At 39.3% G+C, this 21,120-nt stretch overlaps 1 protein-coding gene across 4 annotated transcripts in view; it reads right to left on the bottom strand.

Annotated features, from left to right (window-relative positions):
- Positions 1–21,120, bottom strand: part of PHACTR1 (phosphatase and actin regulator 1) — a 573,087-nt gene that overhangs the window by 541,276 nt on the left and 10,691 nt on the right. For all 4 annotated transcript variants that reach the window (XM_011962700.1, XM_011962701.1, XM_011962699.1 and 1 more), the window contains exon 4: positions 69–215. In XM_011962700.1, the coding sequence (XP_011818090.1) occupies positions 69–215 (147 nt within the window). The remainder of the gene's footprint in view (positions 1–68; positions 216–21,120) is intronic.

Below are 21,120 nucleotides of genomic sequence, written 5' to 3'. Positions count from 1 at the left end.
ACCCCATCTGCTGGGAGTCCAGAGAGGGAGGGAGCAGGGCGGGGGCGCGGCGCCAGGGGCTTCCTTACCTGCCCCCAGGTTAAAGGAGATCCTGGCCTCCGCGAGGTACGGCGTGTCGCTCTTGGAGCGCACTCTCCGGATGGGCCGCCGGTCTATATCATCCTCCGAGGATGCCGCCATTAATGTGGGAGGCAGGAGCAGGGTCGCCCGGCGAGCTGAGAGGGAGAAGGAGACGGAGGGAGAAGGAGAGAGGCGGAAGGGGGAGGAGGGGAGAGGAAGAGGCTCGCACACGGGGGAGGGGGAGGGGAAGGGGGAGGGGAGAGGAAGGGAAGGAGTGGGGAGGGAGTGGGAAAGAGAGGGAAACGGGGAAAAAAGAGGGAGAGAGAAAGAAAGAAAGAGAGCAAAGGAAAGGGGTGAAGGGAGAGAAAGAAAATCCGTTAAGGATCTGTGGACTGGAGCAGAGATCAGGCTGTCCCTGGCTGGCGCCCGGGGCTCCCCCAGACTCCTCTCTCAGCCACAGGGCCGAGGGGCCATTGCTCTAGGCTGACACCCCGCCTCCCGCCTGCAGCCCCAGTTTCCAGCCCTTGGCACAGATAGGCTCATGCGAAAGGGACGACTCCAACGCAGAGATGCCCAGTCAGCACTGTGCCCTCTCCCGCCAAACGCGCTTACTCTGCCCAAGTGCACACTACGGTCTCCTTCGCCCACAGGCTGCTCTATGTGAGCGGGCCGCGCCAGGGGTCCCAGCTGCCTGCGTGGAGTTACCACTCCTGGGGTACAAGCCCTGGTCCCGCTGGTCATGGAGGAGGGCATTGTGCCCAGCCCAGCCCTCTCTACTCCCTTACTCCCAGCCAGGAGCTCAAATAAAGATAGAACTAGATCTGAAGTTCTCAGAAGTTTTCTTATCTGCCCCCTTACAACTTAGAGGTGGGGAATGGAGGAAAATTGTCCACAAGTTTGGGAGCAGTTTGGCTGTAATGTTTCTAGAGGTGGTGTTCTGAATGTAGAGTAGGCATATGTATGCAGAATTGAGTGGCCTTTTCTAACCACTAACTTCTGGGATGTGTTTATCTCTACGTAAGTACTCATTCATTTTAACCGAATTCCTCTGTATTTGGTCACTTAGAGCACACATAATAGTGTTTGGGTTGGACTTGTAACCTCTACAACCTGGCACCATTGTTTCTGCAGGAGAGGTGATCAAGGGGACTTTACATTTCTTTGAATGCCTGCACTACCACCTGCAACCCTCCCTGTAACACAGCAGAAGAACCTAGAAAGGTTTCTAGGGTGTGAATAAGAATGGTTTGATGCTCCTGCTGAACCTATTGATGGGCTAAACCCTTTCATGTTTGTCTTTCTGCAGCTGTTAAGTACTTAGTCTTTTTGTGGCCGGAGTTTGCCACTCTTCTGTCTAGTAAGTGCCCACCTGGAGTACACAGATAAATCTTACTTTGGTTCCCTCCCTGCTACAAAGGGCATCTCAGTGTGGACTTGGGGGAAGTGCTAATCTGAGTGTGCAAGCCCTCCCTCTCTACTTCAGCGGTCAGTTCTAATTCTCCACTTGCCTTTTCTCATTCTAGAATCTTCTTCTCTCTTCATTGGTCTTTTGCCTTCACACATGCACAGTAACTACTCATTTTAGGAAAAATATACCTGCCTTTGGCCTTGCTGCTTCCTCTGTCTGTACCATACTCGTTCCTTCCCGTTCTGTTTGACCTTCCCATGGAACTCTTGGTTCATCCCCAGCATTGGTTTCTTTCCTCACCACGCAACCAAAGTTATTTTAAAAGCCTTCCATCAGTGTCCTAATAGTCAAAACTAATTATTTCTTGGCTTCTCTGAAATACTTAGTAATCCATCATTCTTGAAATAATCCCATCCTTTGCTAGGCTATCTCCCTAATCTGATTTCTAATTGTTGGCCAGTTCTCTGTGTTAATCTGAAACTGCTTATTCTGGCATTCAGGGCCCTCTACAACCTGTCTTTCCCATCCTCATCTCCCATTATTTACCTCCAGTCTGCTTGGAGCCACCCCAGCAAAGCTGGCTCATTTTTACATCTGCACCTTAGCTTAAGTGACACACCACAAATTTCTTACCTATAATCATTTCCTGTTCTCTCTCAGAAATGTGAAGTGACTAGATGATTAGTTTTTGGCATGAACCCACCATATAGTAATGAAATGTGCAGCAGTTTTTTTTGTTTGTTTGTTTGTTTTGAGACAAGGTCTCTCTCTGTCTCCCAGGCTGGAGTGCAGTGGCATGACCTTAACTCACTACAGCTGTGACCTCCTTGGGCTCAAGCAGTCCTCCCACCCAAGCCTCCTGAGTAGCTAGGATTATAGGCATGCACCACCATGCCCAACTAATTTTTTTTTCTTTTTTGTAGAGATGCGGTCTCAATATGTTCTCCAGGCTGATCTCACATCCTTGGCCTCAAAGGCTCCTCCTGCCTGGGTCTCTCAAAGTGGTGGGAATACAAGCATGAACCATCACAGCTGGCCAACAGCTGTTTTTTAATAAAGTAAAGGAAGAGAGGGAGGGACAGAAGAAGGAAGAAGAAAAAAAGGAAAAGAAGCGAAGGAGGGTTGTGAGTACTCATAACTAATGAGTGGCTGAACTGGGGGCCAAATCCATGTATGCCTGATTTCAAATCCTATGCCCTTAACTAGTATTTTGGTTTGCTAAGTATATGTATTTGACTGATTAGCCACCTTTCAGATTCACTTTTTTATGACATATACCTCATTATTATGTCTCATTTATCACTGTTAAACATAGTTTTAAAGTGAAGCCCTCCTCTTCCAAGAGGTGCAACAGAGTCCCATGGCTCATCAAATGAATTATGAACATTAATACTTTTAAAGGACTAACAGGCTGTAAACCAATCTATTGGTTACAGTCAGGTTCAGGTTCTTAAGGAAGTGCAAAATGTGAGGAAATAAACAATCCTAAATCCTGTATAAATGGTACCTCCTGTGAATTAATGCAATGTATTTGATTGTTCAGAATTTGGAATTCCCCATTCTTTTGTACTCTCATTCATCAGCCACATCTCTGGAAAAATGATAAAGTCATCTGGAGAAATATCTACACTTAGCTCTACCATTTCAGAGAAGTACATCTTTGAATTTCTGTTTCTTATTCATTTAATATTTTAGAGGATTAGTAACTTAATATTGCTACCACTTTAGGTTTATCCTTCTTCAAAGGAGTTTAAATGCACCTTTGTATTATTTCGTTATAGGCTATTTTATATTGAAAAATTCCAGATAGCTAAACTTTTGACAAAAATGGGCATAGAAATACTACATTTATCTCCGTGTCCTTTTTGAGAGAGGCCCTCGGTCTGTCACCCAAGTTGGAGTGCAGTAATGCAATCTCGACTCACTGCAGCCTCCACCTCCCCGGGCTCAAGCAATCCTTCCACCTCAACCTCCTAAGTAGCTGGGACCACAGCTACATGCCACCATCTAGCCTGGCTAATTTTTGTAATTTCTGTAGAGACAGAGTTTTGCCATGTTGACCTAGCTGGTCTCAAACTCCTGGTTTCCAGCAATCCGCCCAACTCAGCCTCCCAAAGTGTTGGCATTACAGGCCTGAACCATTGTGTCCAGTCTTGAATTTTTTTTTATCACATTTTTATTTCTAATTGTTATCTTCCATTTCTTGACTTGTGTGATTTACTTTCTTTTTCTTTGTCTTTCATCTAATTTTTTTCTATTCTCTTTTGACTTTGCCTTTCTCTTCTCATACCCTTCCTTAGTCTTCATAACATTTCCACACAGAGTCAGTCAGTCCCTTTTTATGCATCCCCTGCTACCCTATACAAAGGACTCACTTTTATGGGCTTGTCCCAATATTTCCACATTCTTTAATCTCTGGCACTCCTTTCGTATTCATGACCTCTTATCCTAAAACATCTGGCTGCATGACATCAGTGGAAGAGCCTTAGGGGCAGGCATCAAGATGGTAGGTGCCACTGCCAGTAGTACTACTATCCCACCCAAGTGACACTGGGCAAGTCACTCTACCAGCATGGGTCCCATTACCTCCACTATAAAAATGCAAGAGTCAGATATCATGATCTTAAACGCACTGCCTAACTCCAATACTCTAGTATTATTTGTAGCTATTCTTGTATCTTTGCTTTCCATAAATATCTGCGGTGTATTTTGTCTCTTAATCTAAGAAAATACATCACTCCTTTGTAATGAATTATATTTAGAAAACCACATGGCATCCATACTTCTACCCAGGTGATTTCCTATTTTTTAAGTCTATTTTATGTAACTCTGCATCCTTTAGAATCTATTTTTCCCCCTTATGCTGTTTCTATCATGTGGCAACATCCACATGATTGTTGATATGTGTGCATATGTGGATCTTGGTGTCTGTACAGAAGCATTGAATTCAACTGTAACCTCAATGACTTCCAAATGTAGTTTTTATGCACCCACCCAACCCTGCACCGCCACCCATGATTGCTTCCTTCTAAATATGACTCCTGACTTGGGAAGAAGGCATTTTCTCTTTTCTTTTCCTAAAACCAGTCAACATTTTAACACTGTAGACTCTTAAATGTATGTTAAATCCAGAACTATAGCCAAAGAAAAAGAAGCAGCCCAATAGAGTGCTCAGGAAAATTATACTTCATACACATCTGCTATGGAAGAGGATGGAGGTGAGAAGGGGAGGGAGAAAGAAGGATGTGATATTCCATCCCCATTAAGAAAAATTTTCAAGTGAGTAAAGCTTACCCTTTAAAAATATTACTCAAAGTGTGTTTCTAGGACACCCCACATCAGAATCCCTTGCAATACTTGTTAAAATGTCCATTTTGCAGGCCCCTAATGTGAACCTACTGTATCAGAATTTGAGGAGATGGGACCTCTGTACCTAGATTTTCCAAAGACTCTCAACTCTATCCACTCTCACCACTTCTATTTAACATTATACTGGAGGTCCTGGCCAGGGAAGTAAGGCAAGTAAAAAAAAATTACAGATATAATGATTGGAAGGCAAGAATAAAATTCTTATTAGTCATTTATGTTATGATTTTATACCTATAGAATTCATAAGAATCCATAGACAGTTAGAAATAAGTAATTTTCACAATGTCATTGATATAATGTTAGCTTACAACATCATATTTTTGCTACTTTGCCTACAGAGTAGCCATTCTTTTATTCCTTTGGATTCTTAATAAACTTGCTTTTACTTTACTCTATGGATTTGCCTCAAATTCTTTCTTGGGTGAAATCCAAGAACCCTCTTTTGGGGTCTGGATCGGGACCCCTTTCTGGTAACATCTTCCATATGAACCGTGAAGGGATGATATTGAGAAGACTCCAGACCCAAAGGAAATAGATTGCAGCGCTGATTGGCTGATTTTGGAATCAAGGAAACTTTTCTTTTTATTGACAGCTTTTAACGATTGAGTAAAGTATACTCCTGTGAATGAAATTTGGAGCACATTTCTTTCTCTCTTCCTGATTTCTCCAAAATTTAGAAGCTATTTCTGAATATTCTTAACTTATGGCAATATAGTTGTTTGCATAAGTGCAATAAGGATCTGCTTTCTTTTGCAACAGGACACAATTGGAGAAACTGGTTATTTTACCAAGGCTTTGATGGGAATGGCGAGGTTCCCTTTAAGGAAGCAAATTCAACTTATAGAGCCAATAAAAGCCCCTTGGGAAAACTGGCCTCATACCTTGTCTACATAGTACCTGTACAGGGCTCCTGACTTGTAGTAAGTAAAGAATAACACTTTCTGACAGGCCCAGCAGCTCCAGGTTATCTAGGGACCTCAAGAAGAGAGGAATCATGTAGATATTTAATGGTACAAAGCCATGGCTGGACTCAACTTTAGAAAACTCTTATCTGAGTTTCTTTATGGAATAAAGTTCCATCAAAGCCAATTTAAAAGCCTATGTGAAAAGTAATTATTCTTGCTACACTTCATACAAATAATCAGGGCAAGTATAAGACTAGATTTACTTTGGCAAACAAATTGGTTCTATTATGATTTGTCTTTAGCAAAAGTGGGAGACTGGAGAGAGAAAAATTATGTTTCAAGAACTATGGTTCACATGTTATTAGATTCTAGTCTCATCAGTTGTTTTTACGATTTTTTCCCCCCTGCAATTTAGACTAACCCTGCTTATTCTTGTGAACTAACCAGTGATCTGTGGGTGCTGCTCAGAAGAAACAAAAGGGATGGGTAATGTAACAATCTGGATCAATACTCTAATTCTGGGCACGTATTGGAATCAGCTAGTGACTCCATATCAGGTTGGTTCCAACAATTGCCCAGTTCATAGAAAGCCTTCTTATTTAGTTTATTTGGAACAATTTTCCTTTACTGTTGTGGAATATATTTGCTGTTGTACTCTTTGTGTAGGAATGCAGGATAAGCTTACTGAATATTATATTAAACTGAACACTTATTATTCTTCCAAATATCATCTTTTGTCAGATCTGAGAGTTATGAATGGCCCTTGCTGTGTGTATGCTTTCTAACTGTGCTCCTCTCTACCCTGAGTACTAGAGACCCTAATAATTAAGAATATCACCACCCCTATTCAACCTGAAGAAGTTATGGAAGCTAGACCTTTGTCCTTCTACAACCCTTAGGATTAAGGGTTCCCTTGTAAAAAGGGAGGGGGGAATGTCAGAGGCATTTGAACCAGAGCGAATCCTTCTTGAATAAGGACTGGGTAAAATAAGGCTGAGACCTACCAGGCTGCATTCCCAGAAAGTTAGGCATTCTAAGTCACAGGAAGAGATATGAAGCTGGCACAAGATACAGGTCACAAAGACCTTGCTGATAAAACAGGTTGTGGTAAAGAAGTCAGCCAGAACCCACCGAAACCAGGATGGCAACCAGATTGACCTCTGGTCGTCCTCACTGCTCATTATACACTAATTATAACGAATTAGCATGCTAAAAGACACTCCCGTCAGAGCCATGACAGTTTACACATGCCATACCAACATCCAGAAGTCACCCTATATGGTCTAAAAAGGAGAGGAGGAGCCCTAAGCTCTGGGAACCTCCCACCCCTTTCTCCAAAAACATGTGAATAATCCACCCTTTATTTAGCATATAATCAGGAAGTAACAGTAAGTATAAGCAGCTGAGTGGCCCATGCCTCTGCCGATAGAGTACCCATTCCTTTATTCCTTTGCTTTCTTAACTTTCTTTCGCTTTATAAAAACAGACAAAAAAATCCCCCCAAATCATTTTCTTCTATATATTAACAAAATTAGAAAAGGAAAAAATTAAAGTACCATTTACAATAGCATCAAAACCATCAATATCTATCAATAAATTTTTAAAAAGTTGAGCAAGTCCTCTGCATGAAAAACTATAAAACATTACTGAAAAAATTCAGAAGACCTGAATAAGTGAAAAGTGAGATAATATGCAATAATCGTGCTCATGGATTGAAAGATACAATATTATCAAGGCATCAATCTTGTCAAATTGACCCATGGGTTCAGTGTAATTCCAATTGAAATCTCAGTGGGGTTTCTTTTTTTTTCTTTCTTTTGGAATTTAACAAGCAGATTCTAATATGGAAAATGCAGAGGAAGAAGACCAGCACAATCTTGACAAATAAGAATAAAGTTGGAGGATTACAGTAGGAGATATCAAGACTTATTATAAAGACAATGAACACAAAAAGAAAGTAAGATAAATAGATCAACAGAAGAGCATACAGAATCTACAAACAGACCTAGATATGAACAGTCACTTGACTATGACAAGGGTTCCACTACAAGATCACGGGGAAAGGATGGACTTTTCAAGAAGTAGTTTGTGGTTACACAAGTATATATATGGTGGAAGAAAATAAACCTTGATCCATGCCTCACACAAAACTAAATTCCACATGGATCATGGACTTAAATATGAAAGGTTAACAATAATATTTCTAAAAGAAAAATGTTTCATAAAAGAATATTTTCATGACCTTCGAAAAATTTTTAAGCAGGGCATAAAAATCACTAATCACAAAAGACTAGATAGACATGCCGATGCCACTAAAATTAAGAACTTCTGTTCATCATAAGACACTATTAAAAATGTGACATATTAAATAAAGTATGTGAGATAAACAGTGCTGGTTGGGGCATTATTGCACTAAATGTTTATTTAGATAAGAGAAAATATTTCAAATCAATAAGGTAAATTTCGATCTTAGAAACTTAAAAGAAGAAGAAAAAATAAATCTAACCCAAACAGGAGGAAGGAGTTAATAAAGATAAAAGCAGGTCAAGGAAATTAAAAATTTTAGAAGTTGAAAAATAAATGAAACAAAAATATCATTTTTCCAAAAAAAAATTCAATGATTAATTAAGCCCTAAGGGCAAGACTTGTAAAGATAAAAAGAGGATACAAATCATCAATATCAGGAATTAAATAGGAGTTATCACTATGGATCCTAAAACTATTAAAAGGATATAAGAGAATATTACAAGCATCTTTCTGTTTATATATTCAACAACTTGGTAAAAATAAACTACATGCCCACTTAAAAAAAAAAAAACAAAAATGAGAAAGACACCATTAGGAGATTGGAAAAGCAAGCCACAGACTGGGAGAAGATATTTTCAATACATATTTAACAAAGGACTTATTACCAGAATATGTAAAAGATCTCCTTAAACAGCAACAAAAAGATAGCTCAATCCAATTTTTTTTAAATGGACCAAAAACTTGAACAGACAGTTCATACAAAAAATGATTTTCAAATGTTCAAATAAGCATATGAAAAGATACTCCGCAACATTGCTTAAAGCTAGATTCAAATTATAGCCTCAATGAGGCTATAATCTGGCTAAAATTTTAAAATCAGTTAATGCCATTATCGGCGAGAATAAGGGGGAACTGGAGCATTTATGCAATGCTGATGGGAACATAACTTGTAAGGATCACCTTGGAAGACTTTGTTTACATAAACATGGGTAAACATACTAGACCCAGGATATGAACCAGCAAGTCCACAGCAGATTTATTCATAATGACCCCAACCTGGGAACAATCCATCAACAAGAAAATGTGTAAACATAATTGTAATGTCTTCATACAGTGTCAGACATTAAAAAACAAAACAAACAATAAAAAACACTACTGCTACAGGCAGCAACATGGACGAATCTCTTGGATATGATGTCAAACAAAAGATGCCAGACCCGAAAGACTACATATCACATGATTCCATTTACACGAAGTTCAAGAATAAGCAAATCTCATATGCCATAATAAAAGGTTGATGAGAGAGATGTCTTGGAAGGGGCACAAAGAAATCTTTTGAAATGTGGGAAATTGTATGTGGATTTGGGTCGTGGTTGTACTTTTTAGAAAAGGTGATAACTTTTGTAAAAGTTCAAATCACACATTTTATATTTGTGCATGTTGCTCTACACATGTTATATATCACTGAAAAATAAGGCCCGATGAAGTGACCCATGCCTGTAATCCCTTTGGATTTACTTTGGGAGGCTATGGCAGGATGATTGCTTGAGCCCAGGAGTTTGAGACCAGCTTGGGCAACATTGCAACACTCCATCTCTACAAAATTTAAACATTAGCTGGGCATGGTGGTACATGCCTGTGGTCAAGTTACTGGTGAGGCTGAGACAGGGGATCACTTGTGCCTAGAGATTGAGTCTGCAATGAACCATTTTTGTGCCACTGCACTCTAGCCTGGGCAACAGAGTGAGACCCTGCCTCAGGAATAAATAAATAAATAACTTATTTATTTATAAAAATCTTCCAGCTTATAAAGATGCAGAAATCAGTTTGATAATTACTGCATTTAAGATAAGTACCAATACTTAGAAAAACACACTATTAATAAATATGAAATTTAATCAATTAAAATAATGTATTGATGACTTGGGCTACCTTTATACATATCAGCATTTCACTATTTCAAAATTCTGTCTTTTTTTTTAGGTGTGTCTCACCCTTATTTTTAGGCTATCATCATGTCTATTTCTGATAACGATGATCTTTTAAAGATTCAGCTCCCAGCATTTTGCGCTGCATTAAAAAAAACAACAGAGCAGCAGATAACTGAATTGGAAGTATATGTAAGGCATAAGAAAAGAATGTTGACAGTGGGCTTCTTGCTGTGGACAGTTAAGCCTTACTAAGTCTTGTTAAAACAGCATTCCCCAAAATGCAGAGGACGTGTCACAAGAGTGCAGCAGTCAACTTGAAGGGGCTCATATGGGTCAAATCTGGAACAATTTGAACACAAAAATAATGACATCCACTAGTGAATAATAAACCATTATATATGGGTACTCATTAGTTTTGATAATAAATGGATAGATTAAAACTGGTTTCAAAAAAACATAAATAATATAATAAGCTGAGGATAGGGGAAGGCTCTTGGTTTTGTTTGTTTGTTTTTGTTTTTGTTTTTGAGACAGAGTTTCACTCTTGTTGCCCAGGCTAGAGTGCATTGGCGTGATCTCGACTCACTGCAACTTCCACTTCCCAGGTTCAAGGGGATTCTCCTGCCTCAGCCCACTTGAGTAGCTGGGACTACAAGTGCACACCATGACATCTGGCTAATCTTTGTATTTTTGGTAGAGACGGGGTTTCACCATGTTGGTCAGGCTGGTCTCCAACTCCTGACCTCAAGTGACCAGCCTGCCTCGGCCTCCCAAAGTGCTGGGATTACAGGAGTGAGCCACCATGCCCAGCCTGGCTCTTGCTTATACTAGAATACATATAGATGTATATATACATATATACACACGCAGTGTATAAACGTGTGTATGTGTGTATATATTTTATGTGTATGTACACACACGTACGTGCACACACATGCTTTTACACTCCTCTCTAGACAAATAGATCAATAGAGACAAGCGAGAGCAAATGGATTAAGACTTTATTAATAGGTGAATCTACACTTGATCTTAGCCAAAAGACCAAGAAGCAATTTGTAATAGGTGAACCTGAGAAAATAGTACATATCTATTCTTTGTATTATATCATTTTTGCAAATTTCTGTATTTTTAAAATTTTTTTAAGTTAAAAAGTGATTGTAAGAAAAAACATGTTTATTCTTTTCTATTTAGGAGAGTTCTCAAAGATTAGAGATGATGCCCCATCCTTACTTTTAAGTTTCTCTGAAACATTATCATTGTCAGATAGTCCCACAGCCTGTGGACAAATACAGTATTGATATTAAGGGTAGTATGTCCTAGACTTACTGGCAGTCTTTGAATTTTTGTATTGATTCTGGTATATTCTAGTCAGGCAGATTTAGAATCTGGGCTGTATAGATGAAGTATATTTCACCATTTTGCACATCTAACATGAGTTAGAAATATAAGAACCTTTACACCTCACAATTAAACCCAGTACAATATCACTAGTTATAGTGGCAATATTGAAAATCATTCATGAAAAGCTACAAAATGTAAATGATGGGGATGAATATCATTAACTATAATAACCCAACTTTCAGTAATAACTTGCTAATCTTAAATAGGTTTCACAAAAATACACCAAAAAGTTTTTTGGACTTCTTATTACAACTAAATTTAGTACGTAGATCCTGGAACATTTTTCTTTTCTCTGCATATGCATACTTTGCTAGAAAACAAAACATCTGAGGAAATGTTATTGGTACATCTCAGTTCTCTCTGCTCAAACTTGTCATTAAAGGAGCTGTCCACTACACAAAGTTCTGATATTTGTTCCCTTTTATATGTGGCTGATTCTGTGGGCTACACAGGGAGAGGAAGTGGCTGCCTTGTTTCTACTATTGCAGCTCAGGGTTCCAGCTCTACTGTGTTCCCCTGGGCCCCAACTTAGGTCTTTAATGTTGCACAGCTTCAGGGATACATCATTCACTTTATAGAAAGAGTCAAGTCCACAACTTGTGCAGTCATACCTTGAAGGACATAGCTCCCGAAGAGATGGAAGCCAGCCCTATTTCCTATAACAATATGGGTCTAATATTGACTTTGCTCTAACTCTTCTTTAAAGTGTGAATACGTAGCTTTTCTTGTTGCCTGTATATAGATGAATGCAAGATAATTCAATAGCTACCCTAACACTGGTATGGTGACTTCTTTCCCAGAGAGCCTACATAATTATGCAATATTGTGCCTAATTTGAAATCACTTGATGATGTGAGACATATTAACAAAAACTGTTTACATGTATGAGCTATGTTCCCTCTTTCTTTTGAAATTGTTCTGCCCCTGTAAAAATATGTGTATTGCGGTAGCCAGCTTCCAAAATGGCCCTTGATGAACCCCTACTCTTGGCACTCATGCCCTTATGTAGTCTCTTCCTACACTGAATTAGGCTTGGTCTCTGTGACCAGAAGAATATGCTGTAAGTGATGGTATATCATTTCTGAGGTTAGGTCATAAACGTAAAATGTCTTGTGGCTTCTGCCTTGCTTCCTCTTTGGGATCTTGCTTTGGGGAAGGTCAGTTGCAATGTGATGAGACACACCAGCAGCCTATATAGAGACTCGTGTAACAAGGCATCAAACCCTCCTGCTAGATGTCATGGGCATAAGCCACATGACTTATTTAACTTGAGAGCCTCAGTTAAATTTTCAGCTAACTACAGCCCCAGCCAACCTCCTGACTGTCACCTCAGACCCTAAACCCAAACAGCCCAGCTAAGACTCTCCTTCATTCTTGACCCACAGAAACTGTCAGCTAGTGTGTTTGTTGTTTTAAGTCACTAAGTTTTGGGGTAATTTGATACACAGCAATAGAAACATCATAACTGTGGGTTCACAATGGACTCAGAGCATCAATTGTTAATGCCAAATACTATCTACGTCTATCAGAAAACTGAAATCTTAACCAGTTTGATTGAACTATTAGCAAATTTTAAGACAGAAAACAAAAATTAAATGACAGTACAAATCTTTCCAGTGGAAAACCTGTCTTTTCCTTCTTCCCATCTTAACATAGCTAAACTCCGCCCATCCTCTGTGGCTGGAATGTTTTTATTACCGTCTTCAGTACCACCAGGAGAGTGTACTCTTCCTTTGTCTCTGCTCACCTTGTGGCAGTCTATAATTTTCACTTTGTATGAATATATTAACAAAATAATATGGATATTATTTTTCTTCCAGACAATAGGAAGTAATGGCTAACAGCACAATCTTTGAGGTTAGCCCTCCTGAGTTTGTATCCAAATGTCATACTTAATAGTTGCAGGATTTCATGCAGGTCACTTACCTCTTATACGTCTGTAAGATGGGACTAACATAGTACCTACAACTTGGGGCCATTACAAGGATTCAGACATATAATTTACATAATCTTTGGCAAAGGAAATTCCTGATAAACATTTATTATGTTAAGACTATTATTACTACCCAGCTCCAAGCAAGGCTGTGGCTGAGAAATTAAACCTTGGCATAATTCCCAAGCTTATTAGACCTTGTAAAAAAGTTAGCGAGCTCTCCAAGCTTTGGCTTCCTTATATGTAAACTCAAAATAAAATAAACTCTCTCACTGGGCCTTGGGAGGATAAAACATTATATAATAAATGCAAAACACCTAACATAGAGCCTGACAAATGGTAGGCGGGAAACAAATGTTCGTTGCTTCCTTTCCTCCCAGTTTCTTAAAGTAGACACTGTGCAGAGGGGCTGGGGGCTGGCTGCTAAATCATGCTAGATGCAGAAAAAGAAAATGTGCTTCAGGCTTTGTATGTTGAACTGAGTTGGGCAGAGACTCAAGCAGATTTCTATTATTTAAATGTTGAGCATTCCTTGTTTAGATATATAAGTCACTTTTCCCATCTTATTTGATAGTACAGGTAACATTAAAACTCATCTATTTTGATTTTATATCTTCCATGTGACTGATTTTCAATATAGCTGCTTTAATTAATGATATCATTTGAAATCTAAAGGTTCTAGTATTTCTAATTCGTATTCAGTGTACACACCAGTGATATATAATAGGACATATCTTTGCGTGGCAAACTCCTGGGCTTAGTTACTTGCAAAATAACTTTAGAGGCAAAGGCTGCAGGGGCTTTAATCCCATTTAAGCCCCATATACAAGAAGACAACAGGATGCAGAGATATGGGCACGGATGAGACACTGAGAAACTGGGTTCTGGCTCCTGCTCTGCTACCGTCTACCTCCATCTGGTTTAGCTAAGCTATTTCTCTCCAGAAAGGCAGCATGTTGTAGGGGGAAAGCTGTGAAGCCAGAAAGACTCATGTTTGAATCCTGGCTTCACCTCTTCATAGTTGTGTGGTATTCGGTCAGTTTTTGATCATTCTGAGGTTTAATTTCTTATAAATTGGGGGCAATAATATCTAACTCATAAGTTTATAGTTTCAAATGAAACAAATATGCATAGATTCTGTTATATGTTAGGTATTTAATAAACAGTGTTTGCTTTTCCTGTCTTCCCTAAGCCTCAGTTTTACCACCTGTAAAATGAGCTAATTAAATTAAGTCCCTTCCAGCTCTGATGTTCTATTACTGTAGTAATTATACTGTTAAATGAAACATTACAAATATTTGGCATTTGCTCATGATGCATAATAAAATGCATCTATCTATGATGAGGAGAAGACATATTGTGCTTGTGGAGGGGAAAAAACATAAAAATTTCTGAATGTATGAGTCTAAGAGGGAAGAACAACCCAATATAGATTACACAGATATTTTATTTGCATTCTGTTGTGTCTACAGATGGGCTGATGACAGTGATTAGATCACAGGGTATTAGTCAGAGACTCTGTCTAGTAAATAATGGCTGAACAGATCCAGGGACATCAACCCAGCTGGCAAAGTCACCCTTTGGGGAAAAACAAAGCATGGTTGCGCTTTCCATCATAGCCCAAACTACGTCTGGTTATTTCATAATTCAGTTAGAATGAACTACTTCAAGGTAAAAGGAATTATTTTATTGTTTAAATTAAGACACAGAAAAATTAAAAGCAATAAATCTGAGGAGCTTCACTTAGGTTAAAAAAATCTATGTGTGCCATGGAATACTATGCAGCCATAAAAAGGAATGAGATCATGTCCTTTGTCGGGACATGGATGAAGCTGGAAGCCATCATCCTCAGCAAACTAACACAGGAACAGAAACCCAAACACCACATGTTCTCACTCACAAGTGGGAGTTGAACAGTGAGAACACATGGACACAGGGAGGGGAACAACACATACCAGGGCCTATTCTGGGGTGAGTGTGAGGGGAAGGAACTTAGAGAATGGGTCAATAGGTGCAGCAAACCACCATGGCACACATTTACCTATGTAACAAACCTGCACGTTCTACACATGTATTCCATTTTTCAGAAGAAATAAAAATAGATAATAATAATTAATAAATAAATAATAAAAATAAACAACACCAAAAAAATCTGTGTGCTTCCATGTGTATAAAAAGAATATAAGAATATTCACCAGGTTGTAAAGAATACCTATTTTTAGATGATGGGACTAGTTGAGTTTTGCTTTGTTGTTTGCCTATTTTTTAAAAAAATTTTCTATAATAACTATATGTTGCATTGGTAGTGAGAGGGAAAAACAAGTTATGTGTATCATAAGAAACTCCCATGGAGACTCGGGCAGGTTGCCCTCCTCCCCCACCTCCCAGGAATTGCAAGCAAATCACATATTCTGCAACTCAGTTTAAGGGCCAGAGGCCCCACCATTCCATTTTGATAGTTCCCCCCCACCAAAAAAAAGGTAAAACTTTCCTGTAAGAAGTTGAACCTGAGTATAATGACATAAAATAGCTCCATTGCCACATTTGTATCGCACAACATTGAGACATTCTACCTTTGAGTGTGTGGTGACACATGAACATCTGTCCATCCCCACATGCCCATACATGGATGTCTTTGCTAGTATTTCCATGGTCTCCAATATAACATAGGACCACCAGTTGCAGTGGGAAGAATCCAAAAGCTGAAGATTATAATCCTGGCTCCAATACTAATAGCTGTGACCTTGGGAAGTCACTTGATTATTAGAAACATAGATTACTTCATCTGTAAAATGGGGTCAACATCATGTGCCCAATAATTTTCCTTTTTATAGATAAAATGAGATAATAAATACAAAGCCCTTGGCACATAGTCTGAGTCTGCTTACTCTCCTTTCCTTTTGCAATTTCAGTGTACACATCCAGACTATTAAGCTAGCATCAGATATGAGGCTAATGTAAAAATGGCTCTTGCAGTATGATGTTTGGAATGTGGTCTTGCTTTTCAGAGACAAAAATTCAATTGGGCTAAGCCAAGTAGTTTCTTCTCTGCCTGTCACCTATCAAATTTAGTCAGTGTGTAATCAACTAAATGAAACAGAATATATGCCTGCATGGGTTTTAAAAAGGTAATATGGCTGGGCATGGTGGCTCACACCTGTAATCCCAGCACTTTGGGAGACCAAGGAGGGTGGTCAGGAGTTCGAGACCAGCCTGGCCAACATGGTGAAACTCCATCTCTACTAAAAATACAAAAATTAGCCAGGCATGGTGGTGGGCACCTGTAATCCCAGCTACTCGGGAGGCTGAGGCAGGAGAATTGCTTGAACCCGGGAGGCAGAGGTTGCAGTGAGCCAATATCATGCCACTGCACTCCAGCCTGGGCAACAGAGCAAAACTCCATCTCAAACATAAATAAATAAAAAGGTAATATTCTGCATAGTATTCCATGGTGTATATGTACCACAGCCATAAGAAAGAACAAGATCCCTATGAACAAGGTCCTTACAGGGACGTAGATGGAGCTAGAGTCCATTATCCTTACCAAACTAATGCAGTGACAAATACCACATGTTCTCACTTATAAGTGGGAGCTAAATGATGAGAACACATGGACACATAAAGGGGAACAACACTCACTGGGGCCTACTGGAGGCTATTGGAGGGTGGGAGGAGGGAGAGGGTCAGGAAAAATAACAAGTGAGTAGTAGGCTTAATACCTTGGTAATGAAATAATCTGTACAACAAACCCTCATGACATAAGTTTACCTGTGTAACAAACCTGCACATGTATCCCTGAACTGAAAATAAATGTTTTTAAAACGGAAGGTCTATTTTTAACCAGCTCCAGCTAAATCCCCTTTTTCCTCTTCCTTTGCAGCATTTTGGAACAAGCTATAGTTCTATACAGTGATCGAGCTGCATTGAATTTTTTCTTAAAAAACACTTTTTTTTTTAAATGACCTTATAAGTGTTAACTGAGAATTTTGCTTATTATAAAAATACAAACCAGTATTTGCAATAATCTTAGTGACTTCAAACTTTTGACTCATGTCAATATTTCAAATAGAGTATTAATTGTAAGTACTGGTGCTAGAAAGAAAATTTTGTATTGATAGAAAAATCTTTTCATTTAGAAAATATGTTGTTTAAACAATCTCCCAATCTTCTAAATAATGTGAAAGGAAAATTAAAGGCCCAGTAGAACCACATATTCAGAGGCCAATGTAAAACGTATTAGAGAAATTATTTTAGGAGTTACCGAGGAATATAGAATATTTTGGATGGTTTTCCAAGATCTCCATACCAAGCTTTAGATCTGTGGAACTTATTCCATACTGGTAATCAAGGATTGGCTATTCCTATTCCATAGGATCTCCAAACTCAATATGCTTTAAATAGAATTTCTTTTTCCTGCTTTCACCTTGGTCATCTTCCTGTACTGTCCCTTCAGGAAAGGGCTGTCTCATTCACCGAGCAGGCCCAAAGATAACATGTGGGAGCATTCAAAGAACCTCTCTTTCACTTTCTGCCTGCCTACCTTGTCACCACATAATCAGGAAAAGAATCTTCTTAATATTTCTAGAATCCTCTCCCCTTTTGAACTCTCCCAGTCAGTTCCCTCTTTAGGCTTTCTTCTTGTTTGAATCACTGCAATAGCCTCCTGATGCCTCTGCTTGCCTCTGCTCTTCCTCCCCAGTCTGTCGTCTATATGAATGATCTCTGTAAAAGCAGACCTGATAACATCTCCTCTGTATTCGCTGCTTTAGTGGATTCAGTATCAGCTTTGGGATTCCTTGGTCTGGCATGGTACAGCCTCACCTGCCATGACCCCTGCCTGCTGTTCTAGTCTTCTCTTTTGCCATTCTTCATCTCTACAATATAACCTGTCAGGCTAGGCAGAGTCTAACACGTGCAGTTCTCCTGATGGATCACCCTCTTCCCAATGCCTGTTCATGCCTTATCACAAGCCACTTCACACTGCCCAGAGTATTCTTTTTTATCCTCCCTCAAATGCAAGTGAATTGTCATCTCACCTTGAAGCCAACTTAGAAACAAAGCTGCATCGGTGATAAACTACAGAGTTTGCTCTGATGTCAGAGGAAATCAATACAGTTTAGCTAATGTTACCCGGAGGCAGAACGATACAGAGAATACTTTTGGAATTTGTTAGTAATTTTATTTTAAAATCAAGGTTGTGCTGCTTGTTTTTGTTCTTGAGTTTTAAGGCTGTTTCATGTCTCCAAATGGCTTAGAAATTTGAATCAGAAATAAATGGCATCAGAGAAAAGAAGTGATGGGGTGGGTGGGGGTCTTTCTTGGGAAGCAGAAGTCCTGCCTATTTCCTCTGAGGCTTGACAAAATGAAAGCATAATTAACATAAGGGCTGACATTTATTAAACATGTATCAGGTGCTTGACGTCTTGCTTGGTGCTTTATATTTGTCTGCTTCTAAATTTCAGTCATTCCTATATGACTTTTTGTGTATTTTGCTGTAGCTAAGTGCCATCTAGCCTATTATTTACTTAATATTATTCCTTAAATGGACTTAATCAGCCTACATTTTCTTTTTCTTGTACTGCTTGCTCTAAGCAGAGGTCTGTAAGTGTGCAGTGTTGGCTATATATTCTTATATTTTAATTAGTTTTTCTATTTATGGTTTTCTAAAACACCATAAAATAAATATATGATTATTATGAAAGAGTTTACGTATTATCTGAAAATTATATATCGTACCATAGTTTGTGAAACTATGGTTCATTTAATCCTCAAAATAACCTGTTGGGTTAAGAATTCTTATTACTGTCCTTTGCATTCAAGAGGGAAAGGTGAGGCAGAGAGAGATTAAATAATTTGCCTAAAGTCACAAGCTAAGAAGTGAAAATCATCCTTCGAACTCAGAGCTGTGCAATTCTAAAATTTAAGTCCTAAACACTATGATATTCTTAAGCAGATATGGGAAACTATTTTATTCGTACCCCCAGTTTTATATGTGCCATAAATATAACTTTGTAAAATTCCAAAGGTATGTAAAAGGAATTAAAAGTAAATACAAAAAATTTGAATAGTTGTATAGGGTTGATTTTATTCTTCTTCATGTTTTTAAAGACAGAATCTCGCTCCATTGCCCAGGCTGATGCAGTGGTGTGATCACAGCTCGCGACAACCTGGAAGTCCAGGGTTCAAGCAATCCACCTGCCTCAGCCTCCTGAGTAGCTGGGACTACAAGTGTGCACTACCATGCCTGGCTAATTAAAAAATAAATGTATTTTGCAGAGATGGCATCTTGTTATTTTGCCCAGGCTAATCTCTAACTCTTGGCCTCAAGCCATCCACCAGCCTCGGCCTCCCAAAGTGCTGGAATTACAGGTGTGAGCCACTGTACCTGGCCCTCTCCTTTCTTTTCCCTTTTGGTCAAAGGCATTAACACTCCCCTTGCTTTGCTTTTATGATTGAACAAGGATATATAGATCTTGAAGATAACTCTGTTCAGTCCTAGTATTTCAGAAGTCCAATTTAACACAAATATTCATTCCATGGTTTTGCATAAGTGTGTGTGTCTAACTGCTTACTGAGAAATTCCTAAAAATATTAAAAATGATGTTGGCATGGGCTGATTTTGAAGTGGTAGGCTCCCTATCCTTGCTGCCACAGGCATAAAGGGTGGTACCAACATTTTTGAAAAAACAGATTTGTTTGGGCAAATGAGGAGTGAGAATGATTTCCCCAGCACCTGGTGAATTGTTTATGCTAATTGGGTCACGGCTGGCACTGGGTGAGTGTGGGCTGCCTCTCATGTGTGGTATGTGAGAGCAGGAATAATTAATTGATTGAAATTAGTTCATTGTATTTTCACATCATTTTCTTCCTTTCTGGCTCTCATTCTCTCATTTTCTCTCCCTCATCCTCTCATCCCCATGCCCTACTTTATGTATGAGTCCTGGATCACAATACGTGGCAAAGCAGATCCTTGCTGGGGGCAAAGGCACTAAGAGCATCGAAAGGCTGTGTGCAGTCACATTGTGGGCACCGAGAATAGGACTTTGTGTGCAGAGAATCATCCTGTTCCCAGGACACACTCCAGAACAGGAGGGCTGGATTCAATGGTCATCTCTGTATCTATGGAGTTGGCAGGCTGGCTAGCTCCACGATATTTTCTCTCTTGATCTTCCTTCACTGTCTTTTTCACACATCATGTTCCCTGTATCATACACAGGTTTGGAAAGCCTGGGTGTCAGCAATTAGAGGTCTGAAATGGAATGAGTGGGCAGTTAGGGCGGTAAGCTTGGTAGTTAGTTTGTCAGCTGTGAGTGAAGTGCCATATACTGCTTCCTGACTAGCGTGATGGAGAAACAACAACAACAACAATAAAATAAAAAAATAAAATAAAACAACAAGTATTTGTTGAGGGTGATGGCTCAAGCACCACGACTGGAAACAATAAAAAATAAGTTCTCATCTGAAGCACTTCTCAGAGACAAGGGTCTGGAAAACAGTATGATTACATATCAACTATTTGGATAGCAAACCAACAAAAATATAGGATATTGCCTAGTAGGACTCTGAGGGGCAGACGGGAGGACATTAGAAGGGAGAATGGAAGAAGTTATAACCCAGTTGACTAATTGTGTCCAGATGGGGATTGGGTTGGCTCACAAGCACTGATCCTGCCTCTGCCCTTCTGAAGCAAATCAGACCTGTAGGTCTAGATATGAGCCATATGTAAGGTCATGATGTGAAAGGCTCAGGAGACAGGCATGGAGGAAGAAGACAACCCAACTTCCACTATGCAAGGCTCCTAAAACACCATGGCCAGGCTTCCAGTGAGTAGTTCTCAAGGTGTGTGTTTCCAGTGTGTGGTTTAGA

The sequence above is a fragment of the Colobus angolensis genome, unplaced genomic scaffold (assembly GCF_000951035.1).
Source record: "Colobus angolensis palliatus isolate OR3802 unplaced genomic scaffold, Cang.pa_1.0 Scaffold6, whole genome shotgun sequence".
NCBI lineage: Eukaryota > Metazoa > Chordata > Mammalia > Primates > Cercopithecidae > Colobus > Colobus angolensis.
This window is presented reverse-complemented; position numbering and strand designations above follow the sequence as displayed.